Consider the following 21,546-nt stretch of genomic DNA (forward strand, 5'->3'; position numbering starts at 1 on the left):
TTAATTGAAAATATGGAATTATAAGTTTATTGATGAAACAATTGTTGTAAAAAGGCAGCTGGTTAACTAATGTACTTTAGGTAAGGAAATCTGTCATCCTTACATGATCTGGTTTCAGATGCACAGAAATGTGGTTGATTCTTAAATGGCCTCACTTCACTCAGTTCAAAAGGTCTTCTTCATGACCTCCAAATTATGGCCCCACCCATTCCCAATGCCCTAATTTCCCCCGATGCCAGGGTATTCCCCTCAAGAAATCCCTGTGCCCCTTATACCCCCATGCCAAGGTAATCCAGAATGTTGCATCCCCAGGGCCTGGTGCATTTGATCTGGGCTGGAGAAGAACTTGCTGTTGGAGGAGGAGGATCCAGTTGTCATGGTCCACATATTGATGGACGTGGTACCAATGACATAAGTAGGAATAGGCAAGAGGTTCTGCTTAAAGAGTATGAGCATCTAGGGGCTAAATAATTTCTAGATTATCACCTGAGCCATGAGCAAATTTCAGTAGGGTAATAGGATTAGAGAGTTAAATGCGTGGTTCAAAGATTGGCATGGGAGAGATGGGCTTTGATTCATGGAACACTGGAACCAGTAATGGGGAAGGTGGAATATGTTTCAAAGATTAATTGATTTCTGAGATATTAGCCAAATATCAATATGCATTACTGACTGAAAACCCAGACATCCATTAGAGTACGAAAACAGCTGTGCCCCAGGGAAAACATTGCATGCTTGACAGCTCTGGCTCTCTGATCTATGCTGTCAATTTCACAATGCTAAATCACACAAGATAAAGAGGCTTCAAGTGCTGGCAGTTTCTGTTTATAATTTAAAGCACCTGAATGATTTACAATTTTATTCCGCTGTATTAAAAATGAGTTTATTTTAAGCAGGTGGAAAGTGGTCATTAAATGACTGATCTTAAAGCTTTTTTTACACATCCTACTGTCACTAGAGGGTTTGTTGTTGCCATAAAGTTTATAGTGGTTAAATGGACATGGATGTGTCATAGCTTAACACCAGGGGCATGAGGGGGCATGGGGATTATTTTGGGGCATGCTATGGCATGGGGACATGACAGCCTAAAGGGGATGGTGGGTGGCATTGAGTTGGCATGGATGGGCATGAGGATCACATGGCGTTGAGTGGATGTGAGGGGTAAGGACTGGAGGCCCTTTCTGTGTTATTACAACTGGGACAATGTCCCACAGCATCCAGGTGGGCCTTTTAAACAGCCACCGTCACACTGGGCAGGGCCTGTGTATGTCTCTGAACTTTTTTACAGCTTGGTTCACCAGACTGCAGCCCACATCACCGGCCCACAAAGAGAATCCTGTTCTTGCGGACACTTCTTTGTGAGGTGGGCTGTCATGTTCTGTCGTCTGGCCAAAGTGAATGATAAACTACAGAACATGTCATTTGAAATAATTTATTACAGAACAAACTGCGTGGTAAGATAACTAGTATAAAGTAACTAACAAACAACTAAAACGAAACAACTATTAACTCTTTTTTTTAAATAATCTTTATTGTCACAAGTAAGCTTACATTGACACTGCAATGAAGTTGCTGTGAAAAGCCCTTAGTCGCCACATTACAGCGCCTGTTCGGGTACACAGAGGGGGAATTCAGAATGTCCATATTACCTAACAGCACGTCTTTCGAGACTTGTGGGAGGAAACCGGAGCACCCAGAGGAAACCCACGCAGCCAAAGGGAGAATGTGCAGACTCTGCACAGGCAGTGACCCAAGCCGGGAATCAAACCTGGGACCTTGGTGCAGTGAAGCAGCAGTGCTAACCACTGTGCTACCATGCAGCTCGTGGAACTACTGCAAATACGTCTATCTCCCAGCACGACCAGTGCCCAACAAGCAGATCACATGGTGACGTGATGGATTTGCAATGCCATCTAGTGGTCGGAGATTGTGCATAACATCATGTACAAATTTACATTATGCATATCATCACAGGCTCGAGCTGGGAATTCTCCTGACACCCACTACCTGCCTTGAGGCTGAAAACCCATTGTTTCAGCTTGATGACCTTTTTATCAGAACAGTTGCTCTCTCCTCTCATAGGCCGGCTTCAACCTCCACCACTGACCTGTTCCCCAGGTGCACTTCAGGGCCTGGATGGACAGGAATGCATTCACCAATCATGGAAATGTGATGGCAAAGAAGACTGTATGGATGGAAAACTAATTAAATTGCCCGACTCTGATTCCAGGCACCCTACCTCCTCAAGACCAATGTGAAGATAAAGAATTCCGATGCGCTGATAAAGAATGTATTCCATCATTGCTCCGGTGTGATGGCGTTCCAGACTGTTCTTCCAAAGAAGATGAATTTGGCTGCTGTAAGTTCCAGTTATTTGTCCCTATTCGGTAGCTTAAAGTAATTTAATGCCCTGTGGTCCTCAGGCCATTAAAGGGGAAGGGGATGTGGTCGGGAGTGGGATAGGACAGCCAGCAAAGAAGATAATATTTGTTCTTCGATTGTATGGCACTGAGATCTCTTCCCATTTAGTCGAAAAAATATTTATTCCCCAAGGGCACAGGACTAGAAAATGGGATCAAATCCATGATACTCAGTCTCTGTCCTTTCACATTTCCCTGGGATTTCTCTCAGGGGTGATGATGGGGTGCAGTGATGGTGCCTGCATCTAGAACAGGCAAAAGCACATACATTTATTGGAAATTAGAGGGAGGGCCTAACTGCACATGGGAAGGCAAATCCGACAAGCATTTGGAAAGGACCATTGAGGCTGAGGGTCGTCTGATGTTGCTTTGTGCAGCAGATTAAGAGCATTAACAGCAGGTGTCAATACACTACTGTAGGCCTGTCCGACATGGGTCATCAGCAGTATTTCCACCACAATTTCTAGGCCTGGGGACGGGGTTGACTTGGGGTGCTGGACTTGTGGCATACCAGGGAGATGATAATGAGGGAATTCTGAAATGCAGATGTGCTATGATATTTGAAATAGACCAGTGATTATGCGCCTAATTGTCTGTGGGTGCACAGGTGAGTGGCAAAATAAAGCTTCTATAACATCCTTGTATGGCAGAATGCCAAATCATAGAACATAGAACAGTACAGCACAGTACAGGCCCTTCAGCCCACGATGTTGTGCCAACCATTTATCCTAATCTAAGATCAACCTAACCTACACCCCTTCAATTTACTGCTGTCCATGTGCCTGTCAAAGAGTCGCTTAAATGTCCCTAATGACTCTGACTCCACCACCTCTGCTGGCAGTGCATTCCACACACCCATCACTCTCTGTGTAAAGAACCTACCTCTGGCATCTCCCTTATACCTTCCTCCAATCACCTTAAAATGTTGTCCCCTTATGACAGCCATTTCCACTTTAGGGAAAAGTCTCTGGCTATCCACTCTATCCATGCCTCTCATCACCTTGTACACCTCTATCAAGTCACCTCTCTGCCTTCTTCGCTCCAGTAAGAAAAGCCCGAGCTCCCTCAACCTTTCTTCATAAGTCATGCCCTCCAGTTCAGGCAGCGTCCTGGTAAATCTCCTCTGTACCCTCTCCAAAGCATCCACATCCTTCCTATAATGAGGCGACCAGAACTGGACACAAGTGCGGTCTAACTAGAGTTTTATAAAGCTGCAGCAAAACCTCGCAGCTCTTAAACTCAATCCCCCTGTTACTTCGGAAATAGATTTTGTCATGCAAAGGTGTCTTATAGCTACCCTGAGATTATGAATTTGAGGTTGTAGTTCTGTGTGAGGAGGCAGATGATCAATATCACAATTGCTCTTTGGAAAAGGAAATTAATTCTCATGATCACCGTCCTCAAAGTATCCTGGTCTACTCACTATCAAGTGCTGTCATTCAACAGTTGAATGTTGTTACCAAGAAACTGCTTGATCTGCTTTGGTCCAGACAGAGATGATGCAAGTTTACAGTTGCAATTTGGCCATTTGATGTGAACCCAATCACCAATTTCAAATCGTGGCTCTCTTGCACCTGTTAAATTGTCAAAGTACACTTTTGCTTTACCTTGTCACTTTGCAATATTTTTTCTGCTTTTGCTCTGATATTCTTATTGAATGGTGGCAACGGCTTAAGAACTGTCCGTGGCATGTGAAAGACACAGCCTATCATACATTCCACTGGTGTCTTACCTGTCAAAGAGTGCAGGGTGGATCGATATTTGCAAAATAGGATATGAATGGACCCTTTAAATATTTTCCTCTCCGTCTTAGACTGTCATTGATCACCCTATCGAATAATTCAATGACACCATTTGATTGTTGGTCGTATTGCAATGTTAGATGGTGGTGAGTGCAGTAGCTTCCTAGGAACTCCGTGGCCTGATTGGAAACAAACTCCTGTCCAGCCCTTTGCAATGTAGATCACGAAAAACAAGTAAAAACCTTGATTTTTAGGGGCTGCTTGTACTTCTCCAAAATTATCAAATTTGGTACTGTTTTCCATGGGGTTGGTTATTGAGGCGTGGGAAATAGTTGAAAAGATTTTTCCTTGTATGTACAAGCCACACAGTTTCTGGTGAACGTATCAATACAGATCTGTTGCTGGCCATCAGACTGCTTTACAGGATCATTGTTTCATCCAAACTACACCAGGACATCCTTCATGGGAAAAATGCTGCAGGATATTTGGGAGATCTGTTTAAGTTGCACAGGCAATACCTGTGTCATGAAACAATGCAAGTTAGGGCAGCACGGTGGCGCAGTGGTTAGCACTGATGCCTCACAGCGCCGAGGTCCCAGGTTCCAGCTCTGGGCCACTATCCATGTGGAGTTAGCACATTTTCCCCAAGTTTGCATGTGTTTTGCCCCCACAATCCAAAAGATGTGTAGTCGAGGTGGATGGGCCACGCTAAAGTGCCCCTTGGGAAAAAAATTGCGTATTCAAAATTTATTTTAAATGAAAAATTAGTTCATTACATACTCTGTAGTGCAGGGCTAATTCTTCCTCTATTTTGCAAGGTCACTCAGTTTTAGGGATTGACTTACATTACACCATCCAATTATGCTCTGCTGTTTCCAGATGGCATCATTCATCTCTTTTGTTCTAGATAAGCAGACTGTAATGCTCTTAATATAAGTACACAAAATTACATTTCATGAAGAAAATGAAAGGCATCATCAAAACACAGATAAACTCTGAAATATTAGCTCATTATAACACATCTGCAGATAATGAGTCAAATTACTTAACAACATCTGATGTCAAAAGAGTGACAGCAAATATCCAAACACGGTTCTTCAGAAAACTGAAACAGAAATATTTCAAAGAAACAGTCTGATGAGCCTGCTTGTTCCTGCTGTTCCATACAACAAAAAACTAATGACATCTGATAGTTTCAAGTGAATTTTCCTCCTCCCTTCCTGCCTTATTGTCCAGCTCCGGGTAAACATTTTGTGACGGCCTCATTCAAGGAGATAGTTAGCTGACAAACTATGGAGCGATTTGAGGGGGAATGGGATAATTGAAGCCAGTAAAACCTATCAAGGACGAAGGTGACAACATTGCAGCTGAGAAATGAAGCTGCGGCATTCGGGATGAAATAGGTTTCATTGGAAGTAGAAGTAGGGAGGCTGGCAGAGAGTTTTCCTGAAGCAAATCCCTGAATAATGGAATGGGTTTGTATCTCAATAGACATGGGGGAGAAAGAGAAGCAGAGGCGAGCAATCCTTCAAAAGAGAAAAAAAACAAGTATCATTGAATCTACAGTGCAGAAGAAGGCCATTCAGCCCATTGTGTCTGCACCAGCCCTTGGAAAGAGTACCCTACCTCCACCCTACCCCCATAACCCAATAACCCCACCTAAACCTTTTGGACTTAAGCGCACTTTAGCATGGCCAATCCACCTAACTTGGACTGTGGGAGGAAACTGGAGCACCCAGAGGAAACCCACACAGACACGGAGAGGACGTGCAGACTCCGCACAGACAGTGACCCCAAACCAGGACTCGAACCTGGGACCCTGGAGCTGTGAAGCAACAGTGCTAACCACTGTGCTACCGTGCCGCCCTTGATAACGGTAGTGGATAAAGATCTGAAGGACAAATTGGGTTTGTGGTGGAGTTGTACTGTCAGCTTAGTTTATGGTGGCAGTTGAGCAGGTTGACGGAGTAGAGATCAAAACACGTAGTTTTGCCAATGTTTAGCTGAAGCATGTTTTGAGCTTAGCTCAGACTTAACGTCAAATACACTGCGAGAATTACCCTGAATCAATGGACAAAATGTCATCACTGAACATGCATCAACTGATGTCACCAAGATTTGGAATGTAAATAGCCTATTTAAAATAGATGAATAAGCTTTAAGCAATCAAATCTTGGGCAGGATGGTTAAAAAAGCATCAAGTGGCACACAAAGGGTTAAGTGATTTGAGAAAATTGGAGGAAACAAGATTCTGAAAGTGAAGTTAAAGGAACCTGAACAGATACTCAAAAACAAAATAATAAAATTGAATAGTAAATTGTTGTGTCTATTAGAGAAAATGATTTTCGGGGATATTTATCAAAGTAAGAGTACGGTGGATGAGTTGACAGTGGACAAGGGAAACCTATTAAGGATCTTGAGGACGTCAACAATAACCACAAGGAGAACAATAAATTGAACAAGAAGGCATCTAAATTTATAGTGGAATGAGTACTCCGCTAGTTAAAGCTCTTTCAGAAATTAAAGCATTTGGGATTTTACGATGGAGAGCTAAAAAGTAAAACAAAGCATGAGATACAGCAGCAGCATTATTGATAGGTTCAAAGAATATTGGAAGCATACTGGAGGCCTGAGATATTACTGACACAGGTCACGGGTGTGCCAAATATGTGATCACGGGTGTGCCAAATATGTGATCACGGGTGTACCAAATATATGAAATCTAGAATAGAGCAACATTCTAAAAGCCATTATAAGCATTAGAGAGCACCCAGTGAGAGCTAACACACTCAGTGACACCCAATACAGGAACATGGACCTGATGCCAAGGCAGCATGAAAATGAATGTGGTCTGAATGAGACCTGGACATTACTTGGGGGTCAGTTAGAGCAGTAGAATAAGGCAGCATAAATGGAACAAAACAAATGGTACGTTTCAAATAGATTTTCAATGGAAGTTCTTTATTCAAAGAGTACTAAATATGTGGAATAATCTACCAGTTAACATGGAAACAAACGTTTGAGGTATTCAAGATGCAGATTAATTGTGGACTGGAGGAATTTAAATCATCTTATCCAATCTTCTTCACCTACAGCTAACTACTGAGGCAGGAATAAAGAAATTATCCAATATCATTTTAAGAACAATCTTATCAGACAAGTGCCAATCAACTGTGGCTATTTGGTTCAAAAAAGGACAATGTTTAAAAGGACTGCTTCTAAAAGTGTAACAGATAATATATTTTAATTTAATGTGTATGCTGTTTATGACATACCAAACACCAACATTATTTTATGTATTTTCACACCCACCCTGCTTTGTTACCTTTGAGGAAGGGGTGGCAGGTTTTCTGAGCTGATTATCAGCTTGTTGAACCACATTGATTAGTTCTCCTGTGGCCGACAAATCCTGGTATTAGATTCCGACCCAGAGCTTCTGGCCCAGCAGTAGAGATGCTCCCAGTACACCAAGGCCTCCTACCTAGCATCAGTGTGCAGTAAAACTAGCGCTGATAGCCAGCTAGCTGCATTTTAATGCAAGTTTCCAACCATCTGTTTTAACTCTTAAGGCTACAATAGCAATTCTGCATGGGAAATATGCAAATAAAACAAAATATAATAAAAATGTACAATGTTTTTTCAGTTTGCTGCGAACAACATGGGCATGGACAGATTTACAGTTTTGAGGAGCTCTCCAAAATACACTCTGGTATCTACAGCGAGAGAGATTTCTCAACTTATTTCAGCTGCCTAGGCACATTTTTGCAGCTACAAACAAGATCCGTTATTGGAAGGTTATGGCTACAGGAGCCATAAAATGAACGTGATTTGAGAAACTCAGACTAGCAGACAATACAACTTTGCATGTGTTTGTACCAATGAAATAGGATTAGATAGAGGTTAGTAAGAAGATTAACCTCTCCTTCAATTCCAAGTCTGCACATTTTCATGTACAAATAAAACTGTTACATTGAAATCTCAATCTCAATGCAGCAACAATGCCCATTTGCATGATTGAATTATAAAAGAAGACCACAATTTTTATTTCAATTAGCAACCTTATTATGCTCATCAATATTGAAATGAATGGGATGACCCATTCGGTGGAGAAGCACTTCCAGTGACATATTTTTGTTGCTTTACATCTAGCCTTGTTGCTGTAGGATGGTGCGTGTAGATAGCATGTTATCACGCTGACCTCTTCCATAAAGAACATCACAACTTGTCTCATTATTGTACAGCACTTTGCTTTTCTTTGCCGGACTGGTGTCAGTAATCACAGGCTCATGGGATTTTAAGTACAATGGTAACATCCCTCCTCTTACATGTAGCAGATAGGCAACTACCTCAATTGTCTTTAATGCTGCAAATGTCTCTGAATTTTAAAATTAGTCGCTGCATATTTAGAGTGCATGTTTATTATTGAAAACTCCCCTTTGTTCAAATTTATTTTCAGAATTTGCAATGTCTTTGGAGTCATCTATATTTTGTGTCACAATGTTTGAGCATCAGGGAGTATTTATGGTGGATGGTACTTTATGACGTTGGGTGAAAAGAATCCTCTATGGAAATTGTGTATGCTCTGGTGCAGATCACCTTCATAGATGCGTGTGAATCAAAATCAGGGCTAGAACGCCGCTGCTCAAATTTGGGCCCCACATCTAATGAGGCTCAGTCCACAGCAGAACTTCACAATCTCTATCCAAATACATTGAAAGAATGGGCTTGAAAGACCAAATTGAATTTTTATGTTATCAATAGAAAATATTGTCTCATTTGTCCTATTGTCCTAAAATGAAGACTAATTATTTTCTCCAGCTACACTACGTTGCTTCAATGGCTCTTTGCTCTGTGGATCCAGTAGACAGTGTATTCCACTCACACAGAGATGTGACGGCGTCGTTGACTGTGGAGATTTTAAATCTGATGAATCCAGCTGCTCGGGTAGGAAAACAAATCGGAAACAATTCAATTACAAAGTTGTTTCATTCTGTTCTTAATGTCTAATTGAATATCTCAGTCGCTTAATGACATTGGTAATTTTACTCTCTTGTAGAATGTCCCAATGCCTATTGTAAAAATGGAGGAACATGCATCATTGATAACAGAATCGCATTGTGCAAGTAAGTGTTTGTATACTTGTTACAGGACACTTTGTAAATGTCTAATAAGAAATTAAAAAAATTATGCTTCATGTCCTTCTGTCATTTATGCAGATTGTCAAAATAGAGCAAATTGTGGAATGCTGTGAAGCCATCTGTTCTTCTCATTACAAATCCAAATGTTTGTGCTTTGTATTCTTATGCTGCTATAATGTTGCAGATGTCATTTGAAAGAGGAGCATCATTCTGACTAGTATGCAAGCAGGCTGCACTGAGTTATACTGACAATTCTGTCCCATTGTCAGATCAGGAGAGGGGAAGCTTGGGGACTGTATACTTTCAGATCAGCTAATCATTCTGAATGCTGGTGACATTTTTTATGTCAGCAAGGACACCAGTTATCCTGGGTGGAATTCTCTGTTCCTGAGGCTAAGTGCTGGCACCAACGGAGAATCCTCGGGTGATTCACGACGGGAAAATTGCCGAGAACTCCTCTCCAAATCCAGTACCGGTGAGGGGCTAGCACCGGTGCCAAGTGGAACACTCACGGATCATGCGGAAAACGGCTGAAGAATAGCCAGGCCCGGGACAGGGCTAACGAGCTGCACCGGTCACGCCGGAAAACATGGCGCCGACCATGCTGGAACCCTGACCCTCCCACCCCGACCTAACAGCCCACCCCCTGACCACTCCCCACCACTGTCCCCAGCCCTAGCAGCAGCCCTCCGACCAGCGGCATGTATCCTGGCCGAGTGTGGTGGTGCTGGACACTGTCCGCAGCCGGCATGCCAAGTTTCCAACCACTGGGACCACATGTGGCCCGCGGTGTCGTGAATTCGGCCCATCGGGGGCGGAGCATCACAGGTGGGCTGGCTGATGACACGCCAACGGCCTTGCGGCTGCACATGACGTGCATCTCGATGACGCAGATTTGGAGGGGGTGGAGCATCGAATCCAGCGTCGGAAGCCATTCTCCGCCCGATCGCCGATCCCAATTTCAGCGTCAGGCTCTGGAGAATCCCACCCCCTGACTTTATTAACGTTAGAAGATTCCCGGCATGGGACACTGTCCGTGTGGAGATTGCACATTCTCCCCATGTCTGCATGGGTTTCACCCCCACAACCCAAAGATGTGCAGGTTAGGTGGATTGGCCACGCTAAATTGCCCCGTAATTAGAAAAAAAATAATTGGTACTCTAAATTTATTTTAAAAAAGAGAAAAAAAAATGAATGTTAGAAGCTTTAAAGGTGTTCCTCTCATCGACCAGATCACCTATCTTGAATATTCTATCAGATCTCATAGAATCATCATTTCTTTTCTGATTCTCTTGTTGGGACTCGTAGAAAGCTGCCGTCTCATTAACAGTTCCGCCGGGGCAATTCCTGTCATAGAATAATTGAGTAAAAACCCTGCCAATTTGGTCTTTATGGATGCTGCTGGTTGTTTTCTCATGCTGATTTTAAAGGTCTACACCGCCCGTTCTGCCAGCCCGTTTGACAATGGCTGATAAGGTGCTGTTCTAATTTGTCTGATGCTGTTGGATTGCATGAAGCTTTGGAACACCCGACTGGTAAAAGCACGGCCGTTGTCAGGAACCAGGACTTCTGGTATTCCACGTGTGCAAAAACAGTTGTATTTTTTCAATCATGGCATTGGAGGTCATGGAGCCCATGTAGTGTATCTCCCACCATTTGGAGTGTACATCTACCAGGATATAAAATATTGAACCCATTAAAGTTTAGGCAAGGTCCACGTGCACTCGCACCCATGGCCTGCCTGGCCACTCCCATGGACATAGGGAGGCTGAAGGAAGGAGTTGTGAATTGACCTGGCATGAATCACACTGCTTAGCCAAGTCTGAGATGTCTGAGTCGAGACCAGGCCACCAGGCATAGCTCCTGGCAAATATTTTCATTTTGTATACCCCAAGGCGACCATTACGTAGCTCCACTAGAATTGGGTACCACCCTGGGCGCCGGACAATCTGGGAGCTCCATAGAATGATCCAGTTCTCAAATGAGTTCATCTTTTTTGGTCAGGTAGTTGTCCTCGGACTCAGCCATTCAACATCATATTCTTCCATTTTGACAGTGTTGGATTCTTTTTCGTCCAGGTCTTAATTTGCCTTTCACCTACTGGTAAAATCCCGAAAACTTTTTGGGTCATTGTAATATTTCCTAATGCTGGCAAGGAAGCCTGGTTTGTGGGCAGTGGGATGCGACTCAAGGCATCAGCATTACCTATTTGCATTCCTGGGCAGTGCTCCAAGAGATATTCACAACCTACAAGTAACAGAGCTGTATCTGGGTGAAGGCGATGGGGAGAATTACCGTATCCACTTCAAAAAGTCCAGGAAAGTCTTGGGGTCAGTCACTATTATGAACTGGGTACCATTGATGTAGCAGTGAAACTTTTTTTACATCAAACACGACCACCAAGGATTTGAGAATACCTCTGCTTGGCATCCGAAAGGATCCTGGAAGTGTAGGTGATTGCTCTTTCTGTTCCCTCTTTCCTGTAGTGAGAAAGTACTGCCCTAAACCTGTAAGGAGAAGCATCACATGTCAGGATGACTTCCTTTTTGGTGTCAAAATGGGCCAATAAATTTGACAGCAGCTGTTGCTTAACTTTCAAAGGCCTCCACTTTTGGCGCCTCCCAAGACCATTATTGGCACTTTCACAGTAGTGTATGTAGGGGAGTCAGAAAGGAAGCCATATTCAGGATAAACATCCCATAATAATTTACTCATCCCAGGAAGTAATTCAATTCCTTGGTGTTTCTTGGAGTTGGCGCTTTCCTGATGGCCCTCACCTTGTCCCCCATTGCATGTAGCCCTTTTCTATCCACCCGATATCTCAAATAGATCACTTCGCTTGCTTGGAATACACATTTTTCCCTTTTCAGATAAAGCTCAGCTCTCGAAAATCACTGTAACACCTCTTCTACATTTGCCAGGTACTCTTGTTCTGAAGTCCCCGTGATCAGAACATCATCAAAGTACAGCGCCACTTGGTAACCCTTGGAGTATGTTCTCCACGAACCGTTGGAATATGGCACACACTGACGATACCCCGAAAGGCAATCGGATATACTCATATCGGGCCTTGTGCATGTTAATCACAACATACGTACAGGAAGGTTTTTCTAATTCGTGTTGATGATAGGCGTGCCTCATAGTTAACTTAGTGAACATGTGGCCACCTGCTAGTTTGAGGTATAGGTCTTCTATTCATGGAATGGGATATCTATCCAGTTTGGAAACCCAATTGCCTGTAAGCTTACAATCCCTGCGGAGATGGACTGATTTGTCTAATTTAAGGACAGGGACAACAAGTGATGCCCACTCTGGGTCACTCTGGGCAGTGCTTATCATCCCTGTCCTTAAACCAGCTCTTATTATACCTCGATTTTCCAGGCTCTCAAGCTCAGATTCTACCTTCTCCACAAGGTATATGGAACCGGTCTTGCTCTAAAATATTTACAGTAAGAAGTCTTACAACACCAGGTTAAAGTCCAACATGTTTGTTTCAAACACTAGCTTTCGGAGCACTGCTCCTTCCTCAGGTGAATGAAGAGGTATGTTCCAGAAACATATATATAGACAAATTCAAAGATGCCAGACAATGCTTAGAATGCGAGCATTTGCAGGTAATTGAGTCTTTACAGATCCAGAGATAGGGGTAACCCCAGGTTACAGAGGTGTGAATTGTCTCAAACCAGGACATTTAGTAGGAGTTCGCAAGCCCAGGCCAGATGGTGGGGGATGAATGTAATGCAACATGAATCCCAGGTCCCGGTTGAGGCCGTATGTGGAACTTGGCTATAAGTTTCTGTTCGGCGATTCTGCCTTGTCGCGCGTCCTGAAGGCCGCCTTGGAGAACGCTTACCCGGAGATCAGAGGCTGAATGCCCTTGACTGCTGAAACATGCCAGATCATCGACATGGGTACCACCATTACACGTGAGAACACCACCCACCAGGTATGCGGTACATGCTCATGCGACTTGGCCAACGTTGTCTACCTCATACGCTGCAGGAAAGGATGTCCCGAAGCTTGGTACATTGGCGAGACCATGCAGACGCTGCGACAATGAATGAACGGACATTGTGCGACAATCACCAGGCAGGAATGTTCCCTTCCAGTCAGAGAACACTTCAGCAGTCAAGGACATTTCAAGGCTAGTTTTTGAAACAAACATGTTGGACTTTAACCTGGTGTTGTAAGACTTCTTACTGTGCTCACCCCAGTCCAACGCCGGCATCTCCACATCTAAAATATTTAGGCGTGGCATCGGGGTTGACAGAAATTTTATTTCTCCAAGTTGTCCCTGGAAGACCTCAGGGTATTTGCTGGTGACTTCATACAGTCCTCCCATGCCCAGCCTGAAAATCTCTAGCCAGTTCAGCCTAATCCGCTAGAGCTAATCTCTCTCCATTAGGCTTGGTCCTTGTCCCCGCACAATCATGAGTGGAATTCGGGCTGATTGCTGCCTGTTGGTCACTGAGGTTGATGTGGTTCCCTTAATCCGCAAGGGTTCGTCCTTGGCTAGTAGGTGGCTCATTAAAACCTTGTGCCTTCTAAACTCTTCTAAGGGTTGGACACAGTTTGGAAGCGATCAAATGTCTGCTCCCCAATGACAGAGACCGCAGCTCCCATATCCACCTCTATTTTCAATGGATCAACATTTACCAGCTATTCCACCATTATTGGGGCAACCTTGGTCGTGATGATGCAGTTTATTTGCATTGTCTCTCTTTTGGAAGTGGGTATACCTGTATGCTATGGACCTGTGTTGGCCTTGGCTTCTTCCCTGAGTAACACATGTATTGCTGATTCCTATAGCTTTGCCTTGGCTGTACCCATTTACATTCATTGTCTAGAATCTGCAGCCTTTTGGAGCTGGTTCCCTTGCATCGTTAGGACTGTTATAATATCTCCAAAACTGCAGGGGTACATGAGCTGAGCTCCAATTTGGTGACGGATGATTTACACAGTCGATATCAGTTGAGGAATGGTCACTTTTACATGAGGCCCCTCCCCCTAACTGGAGGCCCTTAACCAGAGGACATTGTTGCTTGATGCCCCTTGTAGCTCCTGAACCCCTTTTTCTGCATTTTCTATGATAGAGCCAGAGCCATTTCAATTATTTTTCTAAAGTCCAGCTTGGGTTCTGCTGGTTACTTTTTTTGAGTTGTCAAATTGTTTGTTCCGCAAACTAATCTGTCTCGCAGCATCTCAGTTCGGGATGGGTCAAATTCACAATGTTCTGCCAGTTTCTGAAATCCGGTCAAAGATTCAGTGATAACTTCCCCTGGGGTTCTGCCAGTATCTCTTGAGGATGAAAGAAGGATTTGGGTCATAATGATTTTGCACCAGGTCAACCAGGTTGTCAAAAGATTCTGAGGCAGGAGCATCCGGATAGTTCAAGCTTTTTATCACACTGAATGTCGCACCCCCAAATGCTGTCAGCAGGATGCTTCTGATATCTCACAAGGTTATTAGCCCAAAAGAAGTAACGCATGTGCCTGTGTATTAGGCCCAACCTTCTCCGCTAATGTCATAGGATTCGAGTTTACTGAAGAGAGGCATTTTTCATTCTTATTGGTTCTCTTCACAATTATGCTGTTCATTGGCTGCCTCTCTATTTGGTGAGAAGGGTTGGCAGGGCAAGGCTGCAGAAACTACCACCTTGGGCTGGGTTTACTCCAGTTGTTGCAGTGGGAATCATGGCTGCGTCCAATTCATCGCAAGAGAGGTCTTGCATCAGCCTCCCAGTGATGGGAAAACTGCTCCCAATTGCTGACAGAGGTGGGATGATAAGCCAATTGACACCCATTGATCCCTGATCACACTACACTTCAGTGGTTGCTCGGGGATTAGGCAGGAGCTGCATAGCTCTTCCGTGCCTTCCAAAGACTGCTCCGTGATTCCGGTCTACTCTTGCACACCAATCGTCTGGGGTCACTCAGCAATCCTGGGTGTTCCATCATAGGCAGATTCCAGCACTCCTGATATATTTTCTTTCATGGGATGCGGACATCACTGGCTGGACCAGTATTTGTTGCCTATGACTAATTGCCCTTGAACTGAGTGGCTTGCCACACCATTTCAGAGAGCAGTTAAGAGTCAATCACATTATTGTGAGTCCAACTAGGTACGAATGGCAGATTTCCCTCCCTAAAAGGACATTAGTGAACCAGATGGATTTTTCAACAATCATTTCATGGTCACCGTTACTAAGACTAACTTTATCTTCCAGATTATTAATTCAATTCAAATTCAAATTCAACCAGCTGAAGTGGTGGGAAATGAACCTGTGTCCCCAGAATATTAACCTGTACCTCTGGATAGGAAGTCCAGTAACAATACCACTATACCGTCGATTCCCCCAGCAATAGATTGGACTCTGATTGGACCTCGACCGCTGAGGTGCTAAATCCCAGGGAAGGCCCTACGGTTGCCACTTTAAGTGCCTTGAACATTGTTGGGATTCCACCATGGAATTGATTGCGGTTCCTCGTCACTTCTCTGATCAGCGGGCGGGACCCTTGTTCGGTTGACTAAATCCAGCACTCTTAAAGGTGTGATGCAGTCTCGGATCCCGAGAGCAAGTGGTTCAGACAGGGCATGCCATGTTGAAGACTCTGATCCTGGTGTTGGACAGGAGGCGAATGCTCCCAACTAAAAAGAGGAAACGGTCACAGAGTTGGGCAATGCCAAGAGATTAGCTGCCAGGGCATGGCTACAATGCAGTAAAACATTCCATGACCTCACTAGAGGTACAGGGTAAAAATACTTCACTTTACTCTCCACTCACACCTCCACCACTTCCAGTCTCACTGTTCACAATATTCTCCTGTTCCAATTTCTTTAGCTCTGCAACACATTACATTCCACTGCCTCTCATTTACAAACATTCAATGCTACTAGACCCTTCACTTTCCCACAACTTACATCCTGCATGCTGCAGGGCAACTATTCCAGAATCTCAATTCTTGCTAGACTATCATTCACACACACTTCGTTCTTGAGGAAGAAAGTGTGCACAAGCTTCACCAAGAGGCTTTCACCAGAGAAGATCAAGCCCACCTGCACACCCTCTCCTCCATGGAAGGAAGCATACTTGACAGCATGGGCAGGGCCCGAGTAATGACCATGGCCATTGGCAGAGCTGGAAGCGTTTCACAGTAACTTCATTGCAGTGTTAATGCCAGCCTACTTGTGACAATAAAAAGATTATTATTGTTATATTATCTTTTCCCCCTTTTTCCTTCAGTCTCATCCAATCCATTCTGAATCACAAATTACAACTGCTTTCACGAGGCAATCATCTCTCCTTGCTTTTCCTTTACATGAAAAGCTAACCCTTGCATTGCTTTTTTATGCTGGGCTTGGGAAGTGTGACTTGGGCTTTTCAAACTTTGGAAAGATGAGCATATAATTTCTTCCATGTTCATCATATTTTCATCCCCGAGAGACATGGGGGGGCAGGATTCGGATTATCCGACTCCCGGTGTAGCATCGGAGGAATGTGGGTGACAAGGTGGACTAGTTAAAACCAAGTTTTGGTTCTCTGGAACATCAGCCCAGATCTCTATATTGTTCTTTTGGCCCCTAATCCTCACTCCCTCATCCCATGAACCCTCCATGCCCCCTCAGATTCCCCATGCCCTCTTTATGATGCCCCATATCCTTAACGTCTTCTCAATCGAACATCATATTCCCTATCCTCCTTCATTTATCCTTCATAGTCACTCACCCAGTATCCACTATGAGTTTCCAAACACTTTTTTCTTTAGTTTTGAATGCACAATAACATTTTCCCAATGGATCCCAACACTTTCACTTAATGGAGAATACCATTCGTGTTTCTACTGCATAGTAACAGCATGCAATGGCTAGCTTCACCTGTTGCTCAAGTTATTGAGACATCTTACATGAAACAATCCTGATTGTAATAAGAATTACACTGAAAACCAATTTCAATTTATCAGCCAGGCCCGCCGTGTGGCTCCCTTATGCATACTAGAAGCCACATATATTCACAGACAGGGGCCTGTTCTATGCAGAAAGAGGGAAAATGTCTACAGTTTGCCCCTTTCCCAACTAAACAAAAGCTTAGAGTGCAGTCATTCCGCGATTCAATGTCTTGATCAACAGAGTCAACCTTCCTATTGTGAATTCTGGTGACAAAGCTGAGCAGTGAAATATTCCCTGATAAATTCTCCATGGCAACCCTCTACCCATCAGAGTCCACTTGCCAACCAATCAGCATGCTCTTCTCATGTTGTATAAATTATTGTTCCCCCGTTACTGTTGGGAATTTCTCGTGAGCTTTCCTGATAAGTGCAAGATGAAAATCTTTGATAGCATGTGTCTTTTCAGAAAGAATGAAAGTGAAATACAAAGACTGAGAGAGAAAACAAAGATGAATTTGCAGTTGTTAGATAAAAATAAACACCGCTAGAAGAAAATTAATGAGCAATTTATTTTATCTGTGAGCAATAACACTGGAGAGCTACTTGTAGCTATGTTATATATTATATTTTATATGGAAGGTAGAAACCATTTATCTTGTGACACATTGAGTTATTGGTGTAAGATTTATATTTGATGCTGTCGCCAAGGATTTGTGAAAAAATAGTCCCTTACAGTTTTTTGCAATTTATCAGACTAGATTCCCCTGCAGTCTGCTGTAATATCAGTGACACTTTTACAAAAGTGCACCTGGAGAGCTTAAAAATGAGACATTAATATTCATCCAGTAATGCTGATCTTTTCTTTCCAATGTCAAACAAATTGATTTTTTAGCATGGGGTACTTTGAATTTCCTTTACAGCACATTTCGCATTTTTCTCACTACATTCCAGATGGGCAATTTGTCATTTTTGCCAGATTTGTTCTTTGCTGGACCTCCTGCACTGCAAGTAAGCTAGTCACGCCAGTTGAAATAGGTTCCCTTCGGGCTTTCAGTGTTGTTGCAGAAGCATATTTGGTTTCTAACATAATTTGCAAGACCACAGAGCAAAATTCAGGTACAAATCTGTGCAAGCTCCATCTAGTCTTGTATGCCTTTTCTACTGAACCTTAAAGGGACCACTTGAGGACGGTCAAGAAATTAGCACAAAACTGTAACTTTAAAAAAAAACAATGGCGTAGTGTAAATTCGCTGGATTAGTAAATGCTCTGGACCCATGGGTTCAAATCCCTCCGTGGAATTTAAATTTAATTAATAAATCTGGAATTATCATTGATTGTTTTAAAAATCCATCCGGTTCACAAATATCCTTTGGGAAGAAAATCTGCCATCCTTACCTGGTCAGACCGACATGTGACTCCAGAACCACAGAAATGTGGTTGACTCATAACTGCCCTTTCAAATGACCTAGCAAGACAGTTAGCATGGTTTTATCAAAGGCAGGTCATGTCTGACAAATTTAGTTGAGTTCTTTGATGAAATGACACAGGCAGTGGAAGAAGGTAGTGCCGTGGATGTTGTATATTTGGACTTTCAGAAAGCATTTGATGCAGTGCTACAAGGCAGGTTGGTTAGCGAATTAAAAATGTTTGTGATTGATTACAGCATGGATTAGAAGTTGGCTAAGTGATAGGAAACAGGGGGTAAGTATAGATGGGCATTTCTCAGACTGGAGATGAGTTGAAAGTGGTGTGCCCCAGGGCTCAGTGTTGGGACCCTTGCTTTTTCTGATTTACATAAATGATTTAGAAGTGGTTGTTGAGGGCAAAATCTCTAAATTTGCTGATGATAGTAACCGAGGGAGAATAGTGAATTGTGAGGGTGATGCTGAGAAACTTCAGAGGGATATTGACAAGTTGGTCAAATGGGCAGACACCTGGCAGATTAATTTCAATGCAGCGAATTCAACTTTGAGGGGAGTACAGGAGCAGAGGGATCTCAGGGTTCAAATGCATAATTCTCTGAAGACAGCCAGCACGGTAAAACATTTGTTAAGAAGGCAGATAGCTTCCTTGGGTTTATAAATAGAGGCATAGGGTATAAAAGCAAGGAAGTGATGCTACACCTCTACAAATCATTGGTCAAACCACATTTGGTGTCTTGTGTTCAGTTCTGGCACTTTATTTAAGAAAGGATGTTAAAGCCCTGGAGAGAGTGCAGGGAGATTTACTAGAATGATACCAGGAATGAGGAATTTTAGACACCAGGAAAGATTGGAGATATTAGACTTGTTCTTCTTGGAGCAGAGAAGATTAAGAGATGACCTTATTGAGATGTACAAAATTATGAACAATTTTGACAGGGTAAAGAAGTATATTCTGTTTCCACTAGTTGGTATGTCAGTGACTAGGAGTCACAATTTCAAGATGATCAGCAAGAGAGCTCAGAGTGAGGTGAGTAGAAACTTCATTACTCAGAGCGCTGCCTGGGAGAATGGTGGAGGTGGATTCCATAGGAGGTTTCAAAAGAGAGCTGATATTTATTTGAAAGTAATGAATTTAGAGGGTTACGGAGGGCTAGGGAATGGAACTAGCTGGGTGGGAACCGGTGCAGACATGATAGGTCGAATGGCCTCCTTCTGTGCTGTAAATACAAACAAATAACAAACAAATTAGCGATGGGCAACAAATGCTGACATTGCCAGCAACAACCACATCCCAGAAAAGAATAAATAAAGTTACAGTACTTTTCCCTCTCAGGATCTACTTTTGGCCTGCACCAGAGTTGTCTTTCACTGGCCAAGTATTCAAATATTTATTAAAATTACAAGTCGAACCATGTATTAAAATAACAAATCACAATATATTGTGAAAATTGAGGTGTGAGTCCCACATTCGTACAGATTTTGGTAAAGCATAACCCAAGATTTTACACAACTGGGTTGAAGCAAGGAAGTAGTGTCATGAAGGTGGTGTGGAACCCACAGAGCAGAACATTCTACCCAGAGGCAGACTTACACTTTTGGGGACCCTGTGCTCTCCCTCATTGCAGGGTCCCTGCCTGTTATCTAGCCTTGCTCCTGCTCTCGTCCCCTCTGATCTGGTAGTTGCCTTGCACTGGACTCTAGTTGAGCTACTGCGCTGCTCCACGAAAACCTCAATTCTGCTGCCTGCCTACCTCATACCTCCTGACTGCTCACACCACTAGCTTGAATTGCTGAGCCTTGAGGGACGTATGTGCGTCGGGCTGGCTGCCTGAATGCTGATGGCTATTAGACATGGCATTTGCTCTTTCGCCCTCGCCAGTCCGGTTGCAGCCCAGCTCTCACACTTAACCCTGATGTTTGGCTCTGTTCGAGTCACCCCGCCGCTCCCCGAAAACCCCAAAACGGTGATTGCCTGGCCTTCGTACCTCACAACTGCTCATCTCTCGGCTCTCACTCAGGTAGCCAGGCCTCAACAACCACGGGCACTGCTGGCTGGCTGCTAGTTACCTAACTATCTGGCCTGGCCTCTACTCTCTCGCCCAGCCATCCCCCTCAGCCTTGGCCTCTGGTGGAGTTGCCCTGCTGGCCACTGCTCCCTAAGATACCGGCAGTTGCCTGACCTTCCCATCTCCTGACTGCCCACCGCTGGCTACCACTGGGCGCTTGCTTTATCTGACCTGGCATCTGTTCTTTGAATGGTTGGTTGCCCGCCCTCCTCAGCCCTGGCCTGGAGGTCAAGAGTTGCCCTGTTGCTCCCCTCAACATCTGTTGATCAGAGCCTTGCTGCAGGTTTTGCAGACTCACCCCCCCCCCCCCCCCCTTCAATTTTAGGTTGGTGACCTCACTTTTGTTTGAGCCTGTCCACCTGGCCAAATGTCAGCAACCTAGCTTCTGCTTCACTCAATGAAAGTTCAGAAACTTCACCCCAATTTAGGAGATCTGTCTGAACTGCTCTAAGCTTCCACCACCTCTCAAAGTTTGGCAAACCGTTTTCCCGCTCCAAAGGTCCACCAATCAGAGCCTGATGTTTTTCTGTATTGCCTGCTGATAGGCTCATTGAGCCAATCAGCAAATATGTGCTACCAGCCTCTGACTGGTGCTCCCACACCATAGTCACCTCTCAGTATGGGGCCACCCCATTGGCTGAGGCCCCACACCGCAGCACTGTGTGTTTCATTGTCTGCCTCTGGGTCTGCCACTAACAGCCCAGGCAGTCAGCCACATCTTGTTCCACCCAAGCACTTGGTAGGTCGATGGTCAGACTTTCCCCAGCATCCCGGTGGGTGGAAGTCCCACCCACCGGGACTGCCAGTCAACCAGAAGCCGGCAGCTCTATTGAATGGCACTGTTGGAGCAATGGTTGCTGCTGGTCTGA

At 44.0% G+C, this 21,546-nt stretch overlaps 1 protein-coding gene across 1 annotated transcript in view; it reads left to right on the plus strand.

The window, feature by feature from the left end:
- malrd1 (MAM and LDL receptor class A domain containing 1) overlaps positions 1-21,546 on the plus strand; it is a 499,008-nt gene that overhangs the window by 432,611 nt on the left and 44,851 nt on the right. Inside the window, exons 33-35 of the mRNA XM_038796452.1 lie at positions 2,231-2,359; positions 8,981-9,106; positions 9,219-9,285. Of these exons, the coding sequence (XP_038652380.1) occupies positions 2,231-2,359; positions 8,981-9,106; positions 9,219-9,285 (322 nt within the window). The remainder of the gene's footprint in view (positions 1-2,230; positions 2,360-8,980; positions 9,107-9,218; positions 9,286-21,546) is intronic.

Source organism: Scyliorhinus canicula, chromosome 5 (genome assembly GCF_902713615.1).
Source record: "Scyliorhinus canicula chromosome 5, sScyCan1.1, whole genome shotgun sequence".
NCBI classification, from domain to species: Eukaryota; Metazoa; Chordata; class Chondrichthyes; order Carcharhiniformes; family Scyliorhinidae; genus Scyliorhinus; species Scyliorhinus canicula.